General features: G+C 26.5%; 1 protein-coding gene across 2 annotated transcripts in view; it reads left to right on the plus strand.

The window, feature by feature from the left end:
* The window catches only part of LOC100203785 (tudor domain-containing protein 1), a 112,271-nt gene that overhangs the window by 83,226 nt on the left and 5,258 nt on the right, over positions 1 to 23,787 (plus strand). Inside the window, exons 18-36 of one of the 2 annotated variants that reach the window (XM_065793738.1) lie at positions 97 to 265; positions 362 to 446; positions 542 to 613; positions 2,493 to 2,649; positions 4,469 to 4,581; positions 4,718 to 4,814; positions 6,635 to 6,694; positions 6,768 to 6,883; positions 8,012 to 8,071; positions 8,152 to 8,209; positions 8,347 to 8,452; positions 8,575 to 8,708; positions 8,856 to 9,034; positions 13,642 to 13,761; positions 13,908 to 13,988; positions 17,344 to 17,474; positions 21,461 to 21,768; positions 21,875 to 22,010; positions 22,129 to 22,303. In XM_065793738.1, the coding sequence (XP_065649810.1) occupies positions 97 to 265; positions 362 to 446; positions 542 to 613; positions 2,493 to 2,649; positions 4,469 to 4,581; positions 4,718 to 4,814; positions 6,635 to 6,694; positions 6,768 to 6,883; positions 8,012 to 8,071; positions 8,152 to 8,209; positions 8,347 to 8,452; positions 8,575 to 8,708; positions 8,856 to 9,034; positions 13,642 to 13,761; positions 13,908 to 13,988; positions 17,344 to 17,474; positions 21,461 to 21,768; positions 21,875 to 22,010; positions 22,129 to 22,303 (2,357 nt within the window). Of the gene's footprint in view, positions 1 to 96; positions 266 to 361; positions 447 to 541; positions 614 to 2,492; positions 2,650 to 4,468; positions 4,582 to 4,717; positions 4,815 to 6,634; positions 6,695 to 6,767; positions 6,884 to 8,011; positions 8,072 to 8,151; positions 8,219 to 8,346; positions 8,453 to 8,574; positions 8,709 to 8,855; positions 9,035 to 13,641; positions 13,762 to 13,907; positions 13,989 to 17,343; positions 17,475 to 21,460; positions 21,769 to 21,874; positions 22,011 to 22,128; positions 22,304 to 23,787 lie in introns of both variants that reach the window. The other variant, XM_065793737.1, reaches the window with a different exon arrangement.

Consider the following 23,787-nt stretch of genomic DNA (forward strand, 5'->3'; position numbering starts at 1 on the left):
TAATAAATTTTCTTTAAAAGTTTGTAAACTCTCAAGCTTTGTTGAAGTATGAATGATTCTTATCTATCAATCATTTATTTTATAAATTTTTTTTAGGTCAGTTATTTTGTGCCCAGTTCTCAGTTGATAATTTTTGGTATCGTGCTCGAGTGGTAACATCCCACCCCCCAAACAAACCAGAACTTATTCCAACTTGGAACAATGACTTGACTATACAAGTTCATTATGTAGATTTTGGAAATAAAGAATGGTTACCACTTAATAGGTGTTTTGTTTTATACTTTTTGTTTGATATTTTATTTCTTTTGTTTTAATTTCTTTTTACAAATGTGCAAAAAATAATTTTTATGTTTTGTTAAAGGTTAAGACAAATAAAAAAAGAATTTTTTGAATTACCAGAAATGGGAATGTCATGCTCACTAACAGATATTGTTCCTCCATGCCAAGTATTACATTCATCTTTGATTACATCAGCAGTAGTTTTTTGCTGAAATTTTATGACCTTTAAATTTTTTTGCATATCTTGTTTACTAATCTTTAGGCGCAGTCTTGGTCGATTCGATCAATCAAGGCATTTAAATCTTTAGTTGCTGATAAAACATTACTAATGACAGTGAGTTAATTTGTCTAATTTTATAAAAAAATATAGTATAGTTTTAATACTGCAACTGGTACACCAATGCTGCACCAGCAAGTGTGCATTGAAAAGTGAATAGTTTAAATCAACAGGTTTTGTTTTATAATTTCAAGATCAATGGAAAAGTATTTTTTATTGAATACTGATTTTTGAATTTACTATAAAAACAGAGTTAATGGATTTAAAAAACTGAAAAAATTAGGACCAGAAATATTTCAGGATATTGCAATTTGCAATCACATAGTTCAACCCTTGTGTGCAATTCTATTTGTTGTAGAAGTTATGTCCAATTCTATTACTAATAATTTCCTTGTCATATCTATACTTGTGATCTCTGGTATGAGGATTTTAAAATAATTGTGGAATAAGCTCAACTTTGTTTTTATTTTTAATAAACATTTTATATTAAACATCTGTATATGTTCCCTCTTAGTCTTTCTTTTCCATAGTTGCTAAGTTAAGTTTGGCAAGACGATATTCATGCCAAGTATTTTAGATTGGAAGTTAATTTAGTTGTCTCTAGGTTTTTTCCAAGTTATAAATTTCTGAAGCATCTAGCCAATATGTGGTTGCATAAATACTTTGTATAATAACTTAATTAAATTATTGCTTTGATTTACATAGTTTTTTGATTTGACCCAAAATTTAATTTTATTTGATGCAAGTGTTATGCAATCTATTGTTTCAATTGAAAGTTTTACTTTCAAATTTGTCTCTAAAATAGTCTTTAAGTTCTTCCGTCATTATGTTACATACAAATATTTTAGTTGTATTATATTTTTATTATACCATATTTACTAATTCTATAAATATAAATAAAGTCATAACACATAAGCAATTAATCTTATTACAGAGCACAGTGGAAGAGTATTTGAAGATCTTTACCAATGTTGTAAGACTTGGTGTTGAACCACAGATCTCTAGCATCTGAGGCAAGCCTCCTTAACTATTAAAAAAAAAAACTATTCTGATAACTATTAAAAAAAAAAAAGAATTATTAGTTTCCTCCACTGTAGTGGCCCCTTTTATAGTAATGTGCCCTTCTGTTTTGGGGAGGTGAATACAGTAAAAGCAGAAACTCAAGATTATTCCCAAAGATTTTAAAATGGAGTAGGGGAAAGTTTTCATTTGTATTTTATGAAAAGGACATTTTTCAACTCTCTTGAAACCTTGCAAGCAACCACTATTTAAGTTATTATTTAACAGAGCAAAAAGTTAACAGCAAAAAAAGTGAGCTAAAGAACAAGAAAGTTGACAAAAAACTTTTTTTTGAGTTATATGAGTCAGGAACATATTAGGATAGGAGAGATTTAGCATAGCACCAATGTTTGGGAATAAAATAGTTTATTATTAAAAGTTTTTTGAACACTAAGGAACAGTTACAGTAAATAAGTACAACTTTACTAAATGATGATTAACTAAAAATTATTCTAAAGTTAAGATTGAGCTTTGGTTCATGGAACAAGTGCTTGCTTGAGCTGCAGCCATGGTAGTAATTTTACTAAAGAAAGAAACATTTTTAGACCTTGTTTAAAACAGAGAAGATATCATTAAGAGAATCAACACTAATGTGTCAAAAGTATTCCATACAAAGAAGAATGAATTATTCTTAGAGACAATGGAATAAAGAGTAAAAAGAACGGAGAGCACAAATTAAATTGTATAAAAGTTTGAGGCTTAATTAATTTTTGAATACTTGACACATCATAAGTTCTGTTTAATAGTATTTGTATTATTAAATCTATAATACATTTTTTTACTACTTTAAACAGTTATTTTTTAATAGAAATAATATTAAACAATATTTTTTGCTTTAGTCTAGTATTTAATTATAATTTTGTATTTTCTTACATAGACTTTTGAATGCTGTTCTAATAAGTATATTGTCGACTTGCAACTGCATAATACCTTGGCGCAAACACACATTGAAAATGATCAGCCAGCATCGATTCGAGATGCATTAGTATTTATAGAAGTTGCGTCATATTCGTCACATTCAAAACTTAAAATTGGTAATAAAATTATTTTATTAATAATATTATTTTTTATACTTAAAAAAATTTTTTTTATTATTTAAATTGAATTTAACATAAAAAATAAAAAAAAAATAAGTGCTGTATTTTATGCTACTAATAAGATGTTTAACATATATTGATATAAGTATTATTAACTTTAAAAAACAATTATTGTTTCTTGTGAAATTGAAATGGCGCCAAACATTAAATGCGGTAGTGGTGTAGTGGTAGAGCACTCGCTTCATAAGCGAGAGGTTCCAAGTTCGATCCCTACCACGTCCCTGGTAGTACCGCGCTCAACTTGTTTCTCTGCGCAGCGGCCTTGTTCGTCAAGTTCTGTGTTTCGGAGTTATAGAGTTGAGAGAGGGTTATAACCACAATTAAGAAGCCTCCTCGTCTGTAGTGGCCTTCTGGGCTTTGGGGAGGTGAATTAACAAAAAAAAAAAAAAAAAAATCATAGGTGTTTGTAAGTAAGAAGCTTACAAACACCTATGCTTTTTTTTGATAAACAGATATTTATTATGATATGATAAACAGATATTTATTATGATTGCCAAAAGTCTCTTGAGTCTAACTTCTGAGACAAGGTACAAGATTTGGTAAAGTGGAAAAATGGAGCTCAGCATCAGACAGCACCTTTTTACATTGATTTCTTGCAATAATAAACAGATATTTTTTCTCAAGAGAGTTGTTCTTTTTAAAAAGATTTAAAAAATGATAAAAGCTTCTATACTTGGATCCAGGAGGTTACATAGGAGGGTCATTTATCAGTAGAGAAAGAAAGGCCCAAGGAACATCACAAAGAAAACCATGAAAAGAATCACAGTCAGCTTAAGGGTAGTAATAAGTAATGCAATGGTATAGTGAGTACAATAAAAATCTGAGTTAAAGATTGCGAAATACAGAAGTTATGGGCTTTAGTTGTGTTAGAGGCAAGTCTTTTAGTTTGATGAGTATTAAAGTTACTAATAGCAATAATATTGGCAGATGGGTAAAGAGAAGGTGCATGGTCAGTTTGATCTGAAATTACATCTAAAAGAGTGCAATCTTGAGAATAAGGAGAATGATAAAGAATAAAAAGAAAGGTGATAGAGTGAAGAGGTGCTAAGCAGAAGCACATAAAAGATCAGAGGATTCAAACTGATTTCTCTACAAATAGATGAATTGATGCATAAGTATACGTCCTATTCAAGCATGTAACTATTGGAGTCTTTATGAATCAAAGAAGAGTTTTACAGAATAAAGTATTGCAGCACTTTTTTTTCAGGAAGTTTAAGAATTTTATGTTAATATGTTACATATGTAATTTATGTAAGAAAATTTTTGTAAAATAACTTATGTAAATTGCTAACAATATGTCATTTAAAACTATGCAAATGTAAAAATTTTATTTATATATTTTATGTACAAGCCCTCTATATATGCACAATAAATAGGGGTTTATCTATGCTTGAATTATCTCTGAGGGTTTAGGCACATTGACTGAAGGTTTGGGCAAGTGTAGTAAGTAGTAAGTCTAGTAGTAAGTCTAAGTATGACGGATATCTACTTTGTTAGATTTTGTTTATGTAGTTTTTAAACAACCTAATTTAAAAAAAAATAATCTCAAAAATGTTGCATATCTTATATATTTAATGTTTACATGAATTTGATTTGTAATTTATGACATCAAGAATAAAATGAAAATATACACAACAATACAACAAGTTAATATATAAAATAAGTTTTTTTTATCTAGAAACTTTTATCTAGAAATTAGTTTCATGGGTAAAACATCTTTAAGTATTTTTTTTAAATAGCATTTTTTTTTTTTTAGATGTTAATCAATATATTAGAAAATACAAAGATGCAGTTTGTTTAACTAAAAAAGAGATGGTTAGTGTCTGTGTAACTAATATTGAAAGTCCTGAATATCTTTTCATTCAAAGAGTAAGTTAAATTTTGGTATTTGATAAAGCACTTGTAAAAAACAAAAGTTTTTCTAATTATTTTCATTGTCTATTAATTTTTATAATTATTATTTCATTGTCTATTATTTTTTATAATATTTATATTTTTATTTCAGCTTGACTCTTCAATATTAGAAATACAGGATGGTTTGTCCAAGTTATACAGAGACCAAAATAATAGTAAAATATGGACGATTGAGTGGCCATATAAAGGTTAATTTGTCACCTTAAATTTTTATAACTATGAAGTAATGTTATAAATTAATAATTATAAATTAAAAGAGTTTTAATAAACTTTTAAAGCTCCATTCATTTTTGTTTTTGCAATGTTACTAAAAATATATAGTTATTTAAGTTCTTAGTTTTTTATTAGTAACAATGATTAGAAATCATTTTAAACCATTATTGATTTTATGGTTTTCTTTATTTTTGTCTTTTTAATAGCTACAGAAAATAGTAAATTTCTTTTTGATTTATAACACTAAAGACTCTGCTTATAATTTATAAATATTACAAATATAGGATTACAATTGCTAATTAATTTTGATGGAAATCAACTTAATATTTTTAATGAAATGGGAAAATGATTTTATCATAAGAACTTTTGACTTAATGATGTAAAAAACAGATTTATAACTTCACATAACTAAACAGGGTGGCCACGCCTCCTAAAAAATCTTAAAATATCCTAATATTCGAAAAACATCCTAGAAAGATCTAATTTCTCCTAAATTATAGATGATTTTCTCAAATACTCCTAAATCCTCCTAATTTATTTGTCCTAAGTATAATGCATAAACTATTATCAGTCAATCAACAATAAAGTTAATGAAATAGTTCAGATTAGGAGTCAGTATTGTTGTTGTACTTGTTGTATATTGAGAAAAAATAAGTTACTTAAATGTTTAATTTAATATTTTTGTAGTATTTTATTAATTTAAAAATTTTATTCTAATAAAATTTAAGCTTTTTTTTCTTAATTCTGTCTAAGTTTTGAAAATCAAAATTATTTTTATAAAAATTTTATTTTAATTAAGTTGACCTAAAATAATTTTGTATTTTTCGAATAGAAAATGTCAGTCAAATATAAAGCTAAATTTTAAGTTAAAAGTTATAAAAAATTTTATTTAGTTAAGTATTATGTTATTATGTTAGGTATGTTTGATCATTTTTTATTTCCGCATAATCTATCTTTTGACTACTTTTTGCCAAAAGTTTTTTTCTAAAAATATAATTTTGTAATACATATGTTTTTTTAACTTTTTCAATCCATTACATATCATAAAATTGAGAAAGCCACCAGGTAAATGCTAAATTTATAAAATTAATTATTCTGCATTGTTTAACAATATTTTTTGCAAAATATATTTTAAATTTTTTTAATATGACTTAGATGATTGCCATATGTTTAAAGGTTTTATCTGTTGCAGATCTGGATACAAACACATTGAAAATACATGTTAATAAAAGAAACATGTATTTTTGAATGTTTTATGTAATGTGTGTTTGAAGCTTATGTCTGTTGCAGATCTAGATACAAACAAATTGAAAATACATATTAATGAATGAAAATATAAACAGTATATGACTGTGAGTGATAAAAGAAATACAAACAGTCATTGAGCCCACAGTTGCGCCAAAGGTGTACACTGTGTACACTTAAGTTACCAAGTTACAAAAATATAGCACTTTTTTTAAGTGTCTCAAAAAATTATCAGACTAAACATTTTTAAATTGTTTAGTCAGATAATTTTTTGAGACGCTATGTATATATATATGTGTATATATATATATATATATATATATATATATATATATATATATATATATATATATATATATATATATATATATATATATATATGTGTATATATATATATATATATATATATATATATATATATATATATATATATATATATATATATATATATATATATATATATGTATATATATATATATATGTGTGTATATATATATATATATATATATTATTGTTATTGTTATTGTTATTGTTATTAAATTAACTATAGATATGATTTGTGCTGCAAAATTTTCTGAGGATGGAAACTGGTATAGAGCTTTAGTAAAACGTAAGTTGTTAACTTCAAACTTATTTCATACTTGGTACTAGTAAATTTAAGTGTTTTATTTGTTTATTTATAGAAGTTAATAACAATGATTCAGTTGATGTTGAATATGTTGATTATGGGAACTGTGAAACTGTTTCTATAACATCGATTAAAAAAATACCAGAAATGTATCTTTTGCCTCCGAAACAAGTAATGTTTTATAGTAGTAAATAGCATTCTTTGTTCTATTTTATTTTTTATTTTTATTTTTTTTCATTATATACCTTACATTTAATATGCAGTAAACTCCCGGTTATTCGAACCTCCTTGGGGAATTAGAATTTACATCAAATAGTTAAAAGTTCAAATAACTGAAAGTTCAAATAACTGAAAATCGTCTTTAAAGTGACCTTTTTCAAGTTACTATCAAATTTTAACAGAAGTAGAGAGTAAAAAAGAAGAAAAACTTTGAAATAAGACGTTTGAGTCTTTACCATTTAAAAAACAAATTTAAAATAAAAAAAGTAAAATCTTTACAATTTATCATAAAAGTTTATCAACGGAATCATGCATTGACTGACTTCTAATGATTATGTCTTCTTGATGCTTAATCTAGTAAGTTAAAGTGTTTTGAGGAAAACTAAACTTTTCAGGTACATTCTTTTTAGTTTGACCTTTTTTTAATCTTTAAAAAATATTTCTTTGATTGATAATTTGACATTTTTGCTCAATTTTTATTATAAAATTTGCGTGAAACAAAGAGAGTTTATTAAAAAATGGTGGTCGGTAGCACCCAACTACTCACACAGTACAGGCATGGTACTGCCTTCTTTCACGTAGACGCTATGTTAAAATTTTCATTGCACTATGTTTAATGTGTTAAATTTTTTTCATATTTTGGGAACATTATTTTTTTTACATATATACATACATATATTTTGATTGCATTCGATTAAGTTATATTTTAAAATGCAATGGTATCTTGAGCCAAAGGAAAACTTTCAATAACTGATAGGGTGTTTGACAAGGGGAGCAAAAAATTACTTCCAATAATTGCTGGTTTGAATAATTGATGGATATTTACATGAGTTTGTGAAGGAAAATTCACGAGGAATGAAAATTGCTTTGAATAAGCAGGAAATTCAAATAAATGCCAGTTCGAACAACCCAGAGTTTACTGTATTACTATATTTTATAGCTATTAAATGTTTTGTTATGTCAACATATTTCATCAAGTTTATCTCAATATTTCTTATTCAACATAAATTTTGCTTTTATGTATAATAAAGTAAAATATAGAACAGCAGGATTCAGTTTTTAATGTTTCATTTTTGCTAGGCTCTCAGAGTAAAACTTTGGAATGTTGAAAAGAAAAATCAAGAAGATTGGTCAGCAGAAGTAAATTGAAGTTGAATTAGTTGAAAACTATTTGTAATTACTTGAATTTGTTATAAAGTTCAAACGTTTTTTATTTTTAGACTAACAAAAGTTTTGAAAAATATCTTCTTAACAAGCAACTTGTTGCTGTTGTACAAGGTTACCTAGGTTACCTAGTGGATGATATTAAAACTGTTTTAAAGATTTGTGAAAACAAAATTGTTAAAGTATTTCTGTAAGGGAAACAATTGATTAAGAAGTTACTTCAGACTAAATAATGAGATTGATATTTCTAGATGTCATCGATAACACAATATCTGTTGAACTATTTGATACATCTACAGATAAAGATATCAGCATCAATGCTTTATTTTTTGATAAAGCAAACATTATTGATAAAAAGTATTCTTTTTTCTTTCTTTTTTTTTTTTTTTTTTTTTTTTTTCAAGTTTCTTTTTTATTTTTGATAATACATTCAAATTCTTTATTTTTATTTTGTTTCTAATTTGTTATGCTTTTTTAAGGGGGATTTTACTCGAAAATAATACAGCGCAAGCAATAAAATCTTACAAGCAGCCAATTTTTCCTGCGAAACATAAGTTTAATGCAATCTGTGTTCATATTGATCCTCACTGCTTGTTTTATCTTCAACCAGAAGGTTGTTTATTTTTTAAATTGTTTTTTTTTTTTTTTTTTTTTTCCTAATTATTTTATTTAGTAAAAATTGAAATAAGTTTATTTTAGTGGCTTATTAAAAAAATTATTTAAAAAAACTATTTAAAAAAACAAATATTTTTATTTGCAGGTTGCAACAATGTCGTAATTCAATTTATGGAAAAACTGAACTCAGCTCAATTTAAATTTGAAAGTTGTCCTAGCACTACTTTACTTAGCGTTAACCAAGCTTGTGTGGCTAGATTTTCAGAAGATAATTGTATTTATAGATCAAAAGTTCTGCAAATTGTTGATGATTCTAAAGTAAAGGTACATTATTTATGTGATTATCAAATTAGTATATTTTTTTTTATAATCATCAAGTTAAGGTACATTTTTTTGTGATTGTAAAGTTAAGGTTTTTGTAACTTTACATTATAGAAAATTGTAAACTAATTTTAAATTTCCATTTTTGAATATTTATTTTTATACGAAACTTTTTATAAAATGAATGGTTTTATAAAAAGCTTTGTATTTTTTATATTATATATCATATTATATATCTATATTATTATTTTTTTTTTACAAATAAACTTTGACGCAAGACAAATCAAATGATAAAAAAAAACAATTTAAAAATCAATTTACAATTGTGTTAGCTTTTAACTTGAAACCTAAACAAATTAAATTGATAAAAAAAGAGAAAAAAATAAACTTAGTTTTGCAAATAAAATGAAAATTGTATAAACACTATTTTGCACTAAATTTGACACTGATTAATATTATGCAAAAAAATTGTAATCTTGTTATTATTTCTAAAACTAAACTCAAAATAAGACAGAAACAAGCAAAACAAAACAAAAAAAGAATACCAAGTTCAGGTAATTATCATTTATTCACACATAATCTTGTGTATATAAATGCGTTAATTAATTTGATTCCAGATATATGTAATTATTATTTATTTACCCATAATCTTGTGAATATAAAAGAGTTAATTTATTAATTGTATTAAGAAATAAATGCAGCTAAGTCAAAACAAGATATAGAGTAAGAAACTCTAATGCAGTTTTTTTTTTTTTTTCAAACATCTTCACATCCAACAAGACTGCAAGCAAGCACTATAAGAGTTGGAAGTTACTCAAAGAGAAAAAATGAACTTTGTAAAACAAGATAATGATTAACAGACAACTTAAAAGATTGCAAACTATATGAATCAGGAAAATAAGATATACAAACCAAATTCAAGAAAAAAAACTAGAAAAATAAGAATTTTTGGAGCACTTAAGAACAATTACAGTTAAGGAATAAGACTTAATTAAATGAGAAGTAACACAAGAATGAATTATAGTAGATGGCACAAAAGATATAAAGATACTATAAGTAGATGACACAAAAGATGCTAGTTCTTTAGAGCAGCGCCTGTTATAGTATTTATAGAAAAGTGAAAAAGAAGCAACATTACAACAATGTGATAATGGTTGAAGGTTGGCTGCAAGAGCAGGTCTAACTATGTTTACAATGTGTTCTTACACCTTGTCTAAAAGAGAAAGAGCATCATTTGAAGATCCGCCCCAGATATGGCAACAGTAAAGATAAAGAATAGAATTTGAAGAAAGAAAGTAGCAAGCTCAATAAAGAGATAAACTTAGCAGATGCTAATTTTGCTATCGATTTGATATATGCTATCCAAGAAAGATCAGAAGTAAGAGTTAATCCTAGAAGATAAAGTGTAGGTGACTCATTGATTACATTACTGTTCAGAAATACAGAAAGATCTAGATGATATCGATTAGCTGAAAAAAATTTCATTTCATTTTATCTGAGTTAAAGTTCACCAGCCACTGAGAGCTCCATGCTGTAGCAGAAGTGAGATCCTTTTCAAGCTCAAATGCCTCCTCCAAGCAATCAGAGAGTGTTGGCTTCTTATCAAGACTAAATGGTAGTATCAACAGCGAACAATCCCACCTTAGATGTGAGAATTTCAGAGTGATCGTTAATGTAAATTAAAAAAAGTATAGGTAGGATGTGATTAGTGGAATCATAAGATGAGATAGATAAAAAGTTCTTAGTAATTCATTTAGCTTTGTCATTAGGTGAGGCAACTAAAGTTACCTCTTCAAGCCATTAATGACAAAAAGTAGCTGTTAATGATAAAATAATGTCATATGAAAAAGCTTCTAAATGTTTCAATGTGCCAAATTCAACTATTCACGACTGAGCAAAAGATAAATACAAATCTGTTGGAAACGGTGTACCAAGAAATATGAGTCAAACTGTCCAGGTAATTATTTTCGATCTTTTAAAGTTTATGAGCGGTAGTGGTTTTGGTTTGAAGAGAATATTTTTATTGTTGCTGAAATCTGAATGATTCAGAACAAAGAAGGGAAACCAACTAAGTAATGGTACAGAGGGTTCATGGAAATATATGAAATTAGAGCAAAAAAAGCTAGTGACATGCAAGCTATTAAAGCAGCAGCTACACAGCCAAAAATAATTAACGACTGGTTTGACCAAGTAGGTGCAATATTGTTACACATATTTTAATGTTTATATTTTTTCAAAACTCATTATAATAAGTGAGTTGATTAATTTTATTTTTTTTATCGTAATTAAAATAAAAAAAGCATTGCAAACATTTTATTAAATTTATTATTAAATTAAAAATTTGTATTATTAAATAAGAATCTTTTATTTAATTTGAAATAAACCAACTAAAACAAAAACAGAATAAAGAACATTTTATTTAATTTCTAATTAAAATAATTTAATTAAAAACAACAAAACAAAATGTTTTGTTTAAACTCAAATTAATTAAAAAACAAAACAGAAAAATAAATGTATTATTTAAATTAGAATTTAAATAACATAATTAAATTAAGAGAAACGATTAAAAAAGAAACAAAGTAATTAAACTAAAAACAATAAAACAAACATTTTAAGTAAACTTTAAACTAAATAATACCGAGAAAAAAAACGGAAAAAGAATATTTTTAGGAAAATTCTGAATTCTGAACCTTTTATTGAAATTGTAAACAAAACAATTTTAAAAATAAAATAAAAATGAACATTATATTAAGCAAAGTAATTTATGCGGTAGTGGTATAGTGGTAGAGTGCTCGCCTCATAAGCAAGAAGTTCCGAGATCAATTCCCACCACATCCCGGGTAGTACTGCACTCAACTTTTTTTTTGCACAGCGGACTTGTTCGTCAAGGTTCAGATTTCAGATTTATAGAGTTGAGAGAATGTTATAACCACAATTTAAGTAGCCATCCATTGTAGTGGTCTTCTTGGCGTTGGGGAGTTAAATTAATATAAACAAAAAAAAAGAAATTAAATTTAATAAACAATTTAAAATTTACTAAATAAAATAATATTGGCAAAAGTTTATTTTTTTATAAATTTTAAAGCAAAAGTTGACATTTGAAAGAAATATCAGCAAAATCATCGTTTGTTTTTCTGTCAGTTTTATGCTAAACTTTCACATGTTAGTTGGTTAGTAGAAGTTTTTGTGCCGATCTAAAATGGTTTTAGGATTTAGTATATATACCGTAAAATCGCCTAAGTTCGGTCACCATGTAACTTCATGTCATTTAAGAAAAAATATAAAAAAAGCTTGCAAAACTCAAATTTTACAAACTTTTGTCTCAAATAATATTTGTAATTAGTTCGTAAATATGAATCTATAAAAAAAATAATGTTTATATGCAACCTGCTGAAATAATTCTTTAGCAAAACAACAATTTGAAAAAATGCATACTATTAAAATCTAAAATAAGCAAATTATTAGAATAAATGATCAAATTTAATCTTAGTATTATTAGGAATCACCAAATTATTTATATTTACAAAAAAAAATTATTAGTTTTTAAAAATTAACTACTTTTTTTATAAAAATTAGTGAAATTTTGAAAACTTAGGTCATTCACGAATAAACAATGAAGGAGACAATTAGCAGTAATATTGCGAGATGTTGATAAGTGTTGCGAATGTAAAATTTACCGGTAACTTTACCTGTAAATTTACCTGTAACTTAACCTGTAAATTACCAGTAAATTTTGACTGAAAAATATATTTTTAATTTTATTAACCAGTGGCGTAGTAAAATGTGATAATAGCCAAAGTAATAAAATAGTTGACTAATTACAATAAAAGTTAAAAATACTACCACTTATGTTTAAAAAGGCCTTTTTTTATGTGCTCTTTCTTGTTTTCTTTAGTGCCCCAAAAGACTTTTTTATTTGGAGCCCAGGGCAACGCCCCCCTTAGTTACTGGTATTTCCTGAATTTATATCATAATTTTACAATAAAACAACGTTGAAAAATTAGTTTTCATTATTTGTGATATAAAGTTTGTGATATGTTATCAGTATTGATATAGGGGCCAAACTTACGAGATGGTATTGAAAATGCGTTCAAAGTAGATGTTTTCATTTTGAATTAAATATTGGGTACTAGTTTTTATTTTTCGTTTTTTTATTTTTACAATATCAATTATCAATATAATTTTCTGTATGTTTCAGGAAAAAAATTGAAAGTTTTCTATTTATGCGTGATAAATAAATGTTCATAGGTTAAGTGACCGAACTTAGGAGATTTTACAGTATATGAATATTTAATATATCTTAATGAGTATTTAATAATGGGATTTGTGGTAGCTTGTATTTCCAAAAGCATTATGTAGCATGTATCTCTAAATGGGTTTATGTAGCTTGCATCTTTAAAAAGATTATAAGTATGATGAAGATTAGTATGTGTTTATATTGTTTAATGCAATGGATAATGTCATGTATTCTATTGTAAATGTGATAAGGGGTGTGATGTGATTGTAAATACAATGAACAATACTCTGTTCATACTTTTTAATGTAATGAATGATATGATTTGTCTGGGATGTGTTTTTATTATCATCATCATAAGTAATTTTTTTTTAAGGTTGAGTATGTTGACTTTGGGAATGCAGAAATCGTTGACAAAAGTCAAGTGTGTGTAAAATCTTGGTATGATGAAATACCAATTCAATGTTTATCTATTCAGTTAGCAGATGTGATTCCTGTAATTATTTAATTTTAACAGTTATTAATATTGTTTTAATTTTATATTTTTATATTCTCATATATAATATTCAATATTTTTATTTTTGTTAATTGTTTTTTTTTTATTACTTCTATATTGCTAGAATTTTATTCAAAATTTTTTAGGTAAATAAAGTTTGGTCACAAGATGCTATTAAGTTCTTGTCAAGAAAGGTTTCTAATAAGATTGTTGAGGTTGGTTTACAGGTGAACACTAATTATTAATCTTATAAATCTATTTTTTAAGTTATTGTTTATATAATATGTTTTTATATAAGACTGATTTATATTGTTACATAATGTGAAACATAATAACACAAGTCATTAAGGAATTTTTTTTTTGCTAATTTCACCTAATTTTTGTCCTGTGCAAATATCAGTAATAAATACAAGTGTAATTTATTCTTATTATATCCATAAATCCTTATAAAGTAAGTTTGTCTCAATAATCTTACAAAGTAAGTTTGTCTCGATAATCTTACAAAGTAAGTTTGTCTCGATAATCTTACAAAGTAAGTTTGTCTCGATAATCTTACAAAGTAAGTTTGTCTCAATAATCATACAAAGTAAGTTTGTCTCGATAATCTTACAAAGTAAGTTAGTCTTTGTAATCTTAAAAATTAAGTTTGTCTTGATAATCTAACAAAGTTTGTCTCGATAATCTTACAAAGTAAATTATTCTCGATAATCTTTTAAAAGTAAATTTGTCTCAATAATCATACAATGTAAGTTTGTCTCAATAATCTTACAAAGTTAGTTTGTCTTGATAATCTTACAAAGTAAGTTTGTCTTGATAATCTTACAAAGTAAGTTTGCCTCGATAATCTTACAAAGTAAGTTTGTCTTAACAACTTTAGTGAATCTTAAAAGAAGAAAAGCTAAACATGGAGTTTTTTACAGCCTCAATTCTAACTAAATAATATTAGCACAAATTATTAGTTAGGGTTAGGGTTATTACGTATAATACATTATAAAAAGCAGTATAAAGACTGAAATCCTGGTTGCAGTATCAGAAAACCTTTAATCCTGGTTGTTCTATTGGAGAACCTTCCTGACAACTATAACAAGCAAATCTTTAGTTCAAGCTGGTGCTTTGAATTTTGTCCTTATAACATTTTGTTCTTTATTTCTTGTGACATGAATTTAGCCAGCATTCTATGTGGATTTATGTTTCATGCAAGAATGCAATCTTGACTCAAGAAATCTTTAAGTTAATAATCCTCTTGAACAATTGAGTCCCTCATTGAATTTTTTAAGCTTTCATAGCTTCTAGAAGCATTGTTAAACATGTCAAAATGTTTGGAAATCTGGTCCATGAGACTAATGTTTATGGACTATCTAATGCACTCATTTTGGAACTCTTCCTACCCATGAAGTTTTTCTTTGTGTTGTGAATCAACTGTTTAGAACAATAAAGTGTCTGGTCAAAAGCGCAGCAGTTGCCGACATTTAAAGAATTTAAGGTAGTGGTAACCTCTTCTTTTGGCATAATGCTGGAGAAGGAGTTTACAGAAAGAATTTGAAATTCAGGAACTTCTATTTGGCATTGACAAACTGCCACATCACTCCAAAGGACCATGCTGTTTTTTATCACATCAAACATTTCATTGAGCCGAAAAAAGCTGGGTCTCTACAGTAAACAGGCTGCTTAAACAGTTTAATATCTCTTCAGTACTCAGTAAGGTTACAATTAGAAAACAAAACTGTTTTGTTTGTAAGACCTTTTCGATTTACTTTGACCTGTAACTATTGCTATCTTTGCAATATTTTTAAATCTATTTTGAAAGGCTTATTGTGGTTTAGAAGTAAAGGGATTTCCAAAAAAATTTATTTATTCTTTATAATCTTTAACATTAGATGCATAAATATAAACATAAATGTCATTGCTTAGAACAAATGCTGTTAAGTAGAAGTTTAAGTTGGTTTAAATCAAATGAAATGATTAAGATAGTGATGGAGTGTCTTGTTGATTTTTTTTATTGTGCTATTGTTTCACATTTTGGCCTTTATATACTCAGATCATGGAATTTTCTTAAAGCTTCTTGATAGTGATCGACCGAAACCGAAATTTGAGCCGAAACCGAAAGTACCAAAATTTCGGTTCAGTGAAGCCGAAACCGAAATTTCGGCCGAAATTTGAAAATGAATGTTTAAAATCCCTGAACCTTTTATGATCACCGAATTAAAGCAAAAAAAAACTATTTTACATATATCTAGCCAATCACCATGTAACATAGTTTCATAAAAACTCTAATATGTCAAGACATTTCAATAATTAAAGGTAATAATTGAAGTATTTTCTCTGCGAAATACATATTTTTTCATGTTTTCTGGCAAAAGTCTGTTTCTTTCATTTGAAAGAATTTCTCCAGCAGTTAAAAACAACCTTTTAACTTCGGCAGATGTTGGTGGAGGTCTAAGGAATCTCTTTGCTACTTTTGCCAAACCAAACTTTGCTTTTAATGTTGTTTTCTAATATAAATCTATGAAACTTTTTTTTTTGTTGTTATTTAGGCGCCCCAAGAAGACCTATAGGTCTTGTCACAGAGCACCGCGGAAGTGCATTTAACCAGGAAGTTCACGCCTCCTTCATTACCGTGACGCAAAAATATATGCGAAGCTCGTTTTGATCCTGGATCTCCTGCTTAACAGGCAAGCGCTCTAACCACTGCGCCACGGTGGCACAAGAAACTTCTGACCTTTTTTAAAGTTTGAATCAATTTTTGAGATTTATAGGACTGCCGGTAGTTGTATTGCTTTTTAAGTTAAGAGATTTTTTAGAGTAAACCACTTCTTAAATGTGATGAAAGTCCGCTAAGTGATTGAAGTTTTGGATTGTGCGCTCCACGAGATACTTTCAAATTGCAGATATTGCAAGTTCCGTGTTTGAAATCACAACCTGTCACGGTAAAATGATTCCATAAACCAGTTTTTTATCGACTATTTTCCATTGTAAAATTTGAAACTTTTGATGATGAACTTTTGATTTGATGGTTTGGGTTGCTTTACTTAAATATTAATTCATTTTAAGAATGATTTTGAGAATAGTAATTTAAAACTATTATGTAACATGATTTCAATTAAAATTTCTACAATTGTTATAATTAAAAATTGATTTACTAACAAACAATTACAATTAGGAAACCATCATAATTCCACTCTAAATTAAAACTTAAAAAAAAATCTTATAAAAGTTTCGGCTCATTTCGGTTGCGGTTTGAACCGAAATTTCGGCCGAAACAGGAAAAGTAAAAAAATTATTGAAGCAGAAATTTCGGTTGCGGTTTCGGCCGAAATTTCGGCCGAAGCCGAAAGTTTCCGTTCACTACTTCTTGAAGCTTTGTTGAAAAGCAAATAAAAACATGGATGTCATGTTCAAGACTTATCTTTCTCCCTATTTATCTTCTTCAAATAGTTTCATTTATTTTTAATAACTTTTTGAAACTTAATTTAACAGATTATTTATACATGGATGTATGTGGATTCAATTAGTCTAAAATTATTATAAAACATTTTTATTCTATTATATACATAGGTTTTTAAAAATTTGACTTTCTTAAAGGAGCATGGCATTAATAATACTCTAATACCATCTGCAACTGTCAAAATTCAAAATGAAAATATTAGTCATGAACTTGTTGCTGCTGGTTATGCTAAATCTACTACCAATTTAAGTTCCTTGAATGACAAAAAGTATGGTAATTCTTCTTTAAATAAAATTTTATGTATATGTGTTAGTATGCATATATAAATATATATATATATATATATATATATATATATATATATATATATATATATATATATATATATATATATATGTGTGTGTGTGTGTGTGTGTGTGTATATATATATATATATATATATATATCTATATATATATATATATATATATATATATATATATAGATATAGATATATATATATATATATATAATAATAATAATAATAATAATAATAATAATACTTTTATAAATGTAAATATATATTTTCATTTATAAAATATATATAATAATAAAAGTAAGTCAATTGTTTCATTTTTGGATCTCAGTGTCTATGGCTATTTTTTTTTTTTTTTTTGGTTTGCAAAGACTCCAAAGGACTCATTCTTGGCATGAGTCTTAGGCCAAGCATGAGACTCGTGCTTGGCCTGGCTACTTATCAGTTCATCCGTTTGTTGTGGAATTATGTTTAAATCCTTTGTCTACTCTTTTTTGTGCTTTTGTTTAGCTCCACTTCGTTTGATTTTCTTGTTGTTCTTTACTATACTGCTTCTTCCAAAGATTTTTTAAGGTGTTTCTCTTTGCTCTTCATTGTTTTTCCCAAAACTATTTGGCGTTAATTCTGATCAAATTGACAAAGCTTTTTCTATTTATTTTTATTTATTCATCTGCTAATATTGTGGTAATATTTGTGAATTTCATGCTCATCACACTAAAAAACTCAGCACTATTACCACTGACCATGATATCACTAAAGATCAAAATTTTAAGGTTTTTTTTATCTCTTACCCAGATTAACTTTGTGCCTTATTTTTCAACCCAAGTCACTAAACTTTGCACTTTGATACCTATCTTGTCTTTGATCTAAACATATGCTCAGTTTTTCTTTTTTCTTTGTAAGATGTCTTAGACCATGCTTTGATCACACCCTTTATAATCATACTTTTTCTACATCAGATTCACCCTATCATTCCATTACTTACTATTTTAGGATTGACTAAGATTTTTTTTGTAGCTTTTTTTTTATTTTTGTGATGACTCTATGGTTGTCTTTCATTTACTTGTTAAAATTTGTGTCTCCTGTATAATTTCTAGGATTCATCTATAATAAAAGCTTTTCTGCTGCTGATTAATTATCATAACAGACAGGCATGAAAGCTTCCTCTTGTTCTGCTACTTATTTAAAATCATAACAGAAATCTCTATGCGATGGAATTAGTGAGACTAATGCTCTTGACATATCATATGCTTTTGATAAAGTCTGGCATCTTTGTTTTTTCCATAAGGCCTCTTCATATGGTGTATCTAAAAGTGTTTATAATTTATCGATTCATTTCTTTCCAACTGCAGTATTAAAGTCTTTTTTAATGGACAACATACTACTTGATTTCGAGTAACTTCTGGTACTACAAGGCTCCATCAATTGGCCTTGCATTGCTTCTCTGCTATATTAATAATCTTCCTGGTAATCTTATTTCTAAGGTGACTTTATTTGCTGATGACACAACAATGCGTGATTTGATAAAAGTCATTACTTTTTGATCATTTATAATAATCTTGGATGTGAATTTAAATTTTTCTTTAAATTTAATGATAAAAATTATAGTGCTTTAATATGAAGTGAAATGAGCTTAATACAACTATGATACTTTTCAATTTAAAATGAAATGAAATTTTAAAATAAAACTGAAACTATTAAACTTTTGCAAGATAGAAATGTTTCTGACTATTCACTATGGAAAAAATAATTAAAATAATTTGTTTTCAAAACACAAATTAAATATTGCTAACCAAATAAAAGTTAAACATGTGCTCCAAAATTGAATTTAACTAAAATTAAGATTTACAAAAAAAAAAAATAACCAACACCTTAAAACAACAACTTTGAAATGGTGATGTAGCAAATCATGGATTTTGATGTTTACCGATTTTTATTTTTTTACCAATTTTGAGATTAGAGAGTAAGATAATTGTTATAAAGAATTTTTGCATACAAAAAATTCTAATATGTATTGTTAAATATATTTTTAAAAATTTTGCAGCGCAAAATTGTATAAAGTAGTGTAACAATCAGTCTTTATTAATGCTGCTTTCAATTTTGAGCAAGAAACATATATTGCAAAAGAATTTTAAAATCATGATCGACATTTTTGTTAGTTAAAAACACTGAAGTTTAATGTTGAATATATAAAACATTTTGCAGTGCAAAATGCTTCTTAAAATGTGGAACTATTCTGTTGCTAAAGATATTTTTACAATAAATGTTGTTAGTGTTTTCTTTGTGTGATTCTCCTCCGATACCTGATGATGGACCTGATGATGGATTTAAAAATGATAAAAAAGCTATTGAGCTAGGATTTGATTTAATTATAACATTTTGAATGAGGTCACCTCTAATTCTTCTAGACTTCTAATGATAAGATTGATAAACATTTTTTATATGATTTGTATTTATAGGGTTATTAATAATTATGTAGCAGTTCATTAATAATTATATATCAGTTTATTAAAAATTATATAGCGATCTATTAATAATTACAAAGCGATCTATTAATAATTACATAGCGTTTGTATATAATTTAATTTTTTTTTTTTAAATGTTATATTTATTAATACTACGTTATTCTATCAGAAAATCATTATTTTAAACATATTTTTGGTTATTCTAGCTCCATGGAAAATAATTTTATAGAACGTGAACCTGTCAGAAATACAAGAAGGAAAAAAAGAGTACCAATTTCATCTACATTAGTTAAACAAATTAAAATAAGAATGGACAGAGGGGAAAACATAGCTCAAATTGCCAATGCTACTGATTTGGAAGTATCCACCGTTAGAAAATGGCAGGCTATAATATTAAATAAGAATAATCTTAGTGATTGTTTTAACCTACTACAGAAAAGTGGCCCCAAGCAAAGCTCCAATTCTCATGCTATGATGTTGTTATCTGAATGCATTCAAGACGACAATTCACTTACACAGTGTGGAATGGCCAGAAAGCTTCAAGAAAATGGAATAGCCATATCCCAACCATCTATATCTTGTTACCTTAAGGAGCTTGAAATTACAAGAAAAGGATTAAGAAAGGTCTCTGATGTCATCTGTTCATCTAGAATTATTAGTGAGAGAAAAAGTTATTCTATTCGATATAGTAATATTGACTATTCTCAAATGTTATTCTTGGATGAAACCGGGTTCAATTTACATTCAAGACCAAATTTTGGATATTCACCTAAAATTTTAAAATCATTCAATTATTGAAGGACCTTTTAACACTGAAGCAAGATTGTTTGAAATAAAATTCTTATCATGGACAATGTAAGATTTCATAAATCAGGACTGATAATTCAATTTTTCAGGGATAAGAATATTAGATACGAATATCTCCCCCCATAATCTCCCCAGTTAAACCCTATAGAAGAAGTATTTGCATGTTTAATGAACAGATATTACAAATAACGTCCATATCCAGAAACTAAAGAAGATATAGTTCAACACATTAATACGATAATAGCAGATATGAGTGAGAATGTTGATTTTATGGCATTTTATCTAAATATGAAGCATTATCTTGATCTTGCTTTTATAGGACAAGAATTTAAATAAATACTTAACATTTAACAACACTTTTTATATTTATTTTACTGTATTGTGTATTTTTTATTTTAACTAAGAAAGGTATTTTATAAATTATATATAATTATAAACAACCCACTATATAATTAATAATAAACTGATATATAATTATTAATAAATCACAATAGAATTATTAATTATCCTGTAAAAACTATTTTTATACAAGCTAACTTGAGTTAAAGATTTCATTTCATATCTTCAAAAAACAAATTATAATATTAATAAATCAAATATTATTATAATATTATTAAGTTAAATATTTTTTTTATATTATTAAGTCAAATATTGTTTATATTAATGAATTAAATTTTTTTTTTCTAGAAATGCTCAAGCTCAAGTTGTTTTTTCCAATGCAAAAAGCATATCAAAAATAATGGAATATAAGAAACCAAGATTACCTAATCTTGGAAAACGTTTTGATGTAATTGTTACACAAGTTGATAGTCCAAATCTTGTGTATATTCAAAGATATCCTCCAAGTGAGGAATGTCCTTTGTTTGTGGATGACAGTGAAGATATTAGTGCTGCAGATGCTTATAAACAAATTCAAGAACTGCATTTAATGAGCGAAATAATTAACCAGGAAAACTATTTTGATAATTTATCATACATTAAAACACCACATATTGGTAATTCAAACTCTTTTCAATTAATTATTCTCAAATCTCTTTGAAAGACTTTTTATTGAAGCTATATTATTATCTTGGTTGGTTTCGCACATTTTCTTATTTTTAGGAATGCCTTGTATTGCTCGCTACACTGAAGATGGACTTTATTATAGGGCAAGGATTGATAACATTAACATGGATACAATGAAGGCTGATATTGTTTTTGTGGATTATGGGACATCTGAGATCTTGCCAATTGCAAGGTGAGTATTAATAAAGATATCTAGTTATCATATGTCATTATTACATCATATGACATTATTACATCATATGTCATTATTACAGGATTTATAAACTGACTTTTAATACCTTTATTTTTAGTCTAAAACCTATTACAGAAGAATTGCTACAGCTTCCACTTCAGTCAACATTTGTTACAATATGTGGTATTAAAAAACTGTCAAATAAAGACACTCATGACGAAAAGTGGGATAATAATACTACTAAGCAGTTTTATGACATAGTAGCTAACAAAAGACTTATTGCACAGTTGGTGGTAGGCCGAATTAAAATTATATTTCTAGAAATATTTTTTGTAAAAAATTAAATATCTAAATGAATGTATATATATATATATATATATATATATATATATATATATATATATATATATATATATATATATATATATATAATATATATATATATATATATATATATATATATATATATATATATATATAGGGGAGAGTGGTGTACCTCAGAGGTATTTTCAAACTTTTACAAATATTAAAAAAAATACAATATGTTCTGTAATAATATATTTTCATTAACTTTATGATATTAATTACTCTAGGATTTTTTATCAAACATCCAGACATATTTTTTCATCCCTTTTTTTAAGTTTAAAAAACAGCTTACATTATAGCCAAGGTACACCACCGGTGGTGTACCTTGGATGTATGTATTTTGTACCTTAGAGGTATTATGGTAGAAGTTTGATATAATGTTTACTCAAAGGATAATTGGATTTCACATTAAAGATAATATTAATTTATCTAGTTTGATTTATATAAACTATATATTATTTGATAACTATATTTAAATTTATAATAATATATAATTTCAAGATAAGTTGAAATTATATATTATTATAAATTTAAACTAATTTTTACTTAGAAGTATTAAAAACTTACAAAAGAAATGTTGATTAAGAAAAGAGTAATAACAAATACATTAAAGTTTAGTAATAATAAGTATTTCACTTTGATTTAACATTTGTCTACTCTACATTTAGGTAATCAAAGTTAAAGGTAAATGAGTTTTTCCAGCTGTCGTGTTGAACCTCCTGTAGTAGGGATGTGGCAACTAAAAGACCATGTCTAATTTTTCCAACTCATACACAGTTTTATAATCTCTTTTATAGTTCAAGAAAATTATCAAAGAGAAAGTAACAGTTTGAAAAAAGTAGTTACTATTTAACAAAGAAATACACACATCATATTATACTAAAGAAGTTCTTAATAAACAAAAAAAATATCATAATAAACTATAACAATATATTACATTAAAAAAATACTTTCATTACAAATATTACTTATAGTATTTACAAAATCATGCTAGTTTGTACCTTGATGGTACCACCAAGGTACACAACATTACCAATCTCCAAGGTACACTGCTACCACAGATTTTACAAAATTACTACCACATGTTTATAGGTTATGAGTTAAGCAGTTTCAAGCATGCATAAATGCAGCTGAAAACATGTTTTACAATTTTTGATAATCAGTTTTAAAACAAATTTTATACCTACAGTTGTAGAAAAAAAAGAATGCGCTCTAAAAAAATTGCTTTTTGGTACCGGAAACATACTAATGTGTAAAGATGTGGTAAAACTACTTATGAGCCTTTAGAGATTATTATTATGAGCCTTTAGAGGCCAATACATGCAACTAAAATTTCAGTTTGAATTCATCGCTCAAGATGGCAGCGCAATTGACGTGCCTCCAAGGTACACCACTCTCCCCTATATATATA

The sequence above is a fragment of the Hydra vulgaris genome, chromosome 03 (assembly GCF_038396675.1).
Source record: "Hydra vulgaris chromosome 03, alternate assembly HydraT2T_AEP".
Classification (NCBI taxonomy): domain Eukaryota; kingdom Metazoa; phylum Cnidaria; class Hydrozoa; order Anthoathecata; family Hydridae; genus Hydra; species Hydra vulgaris.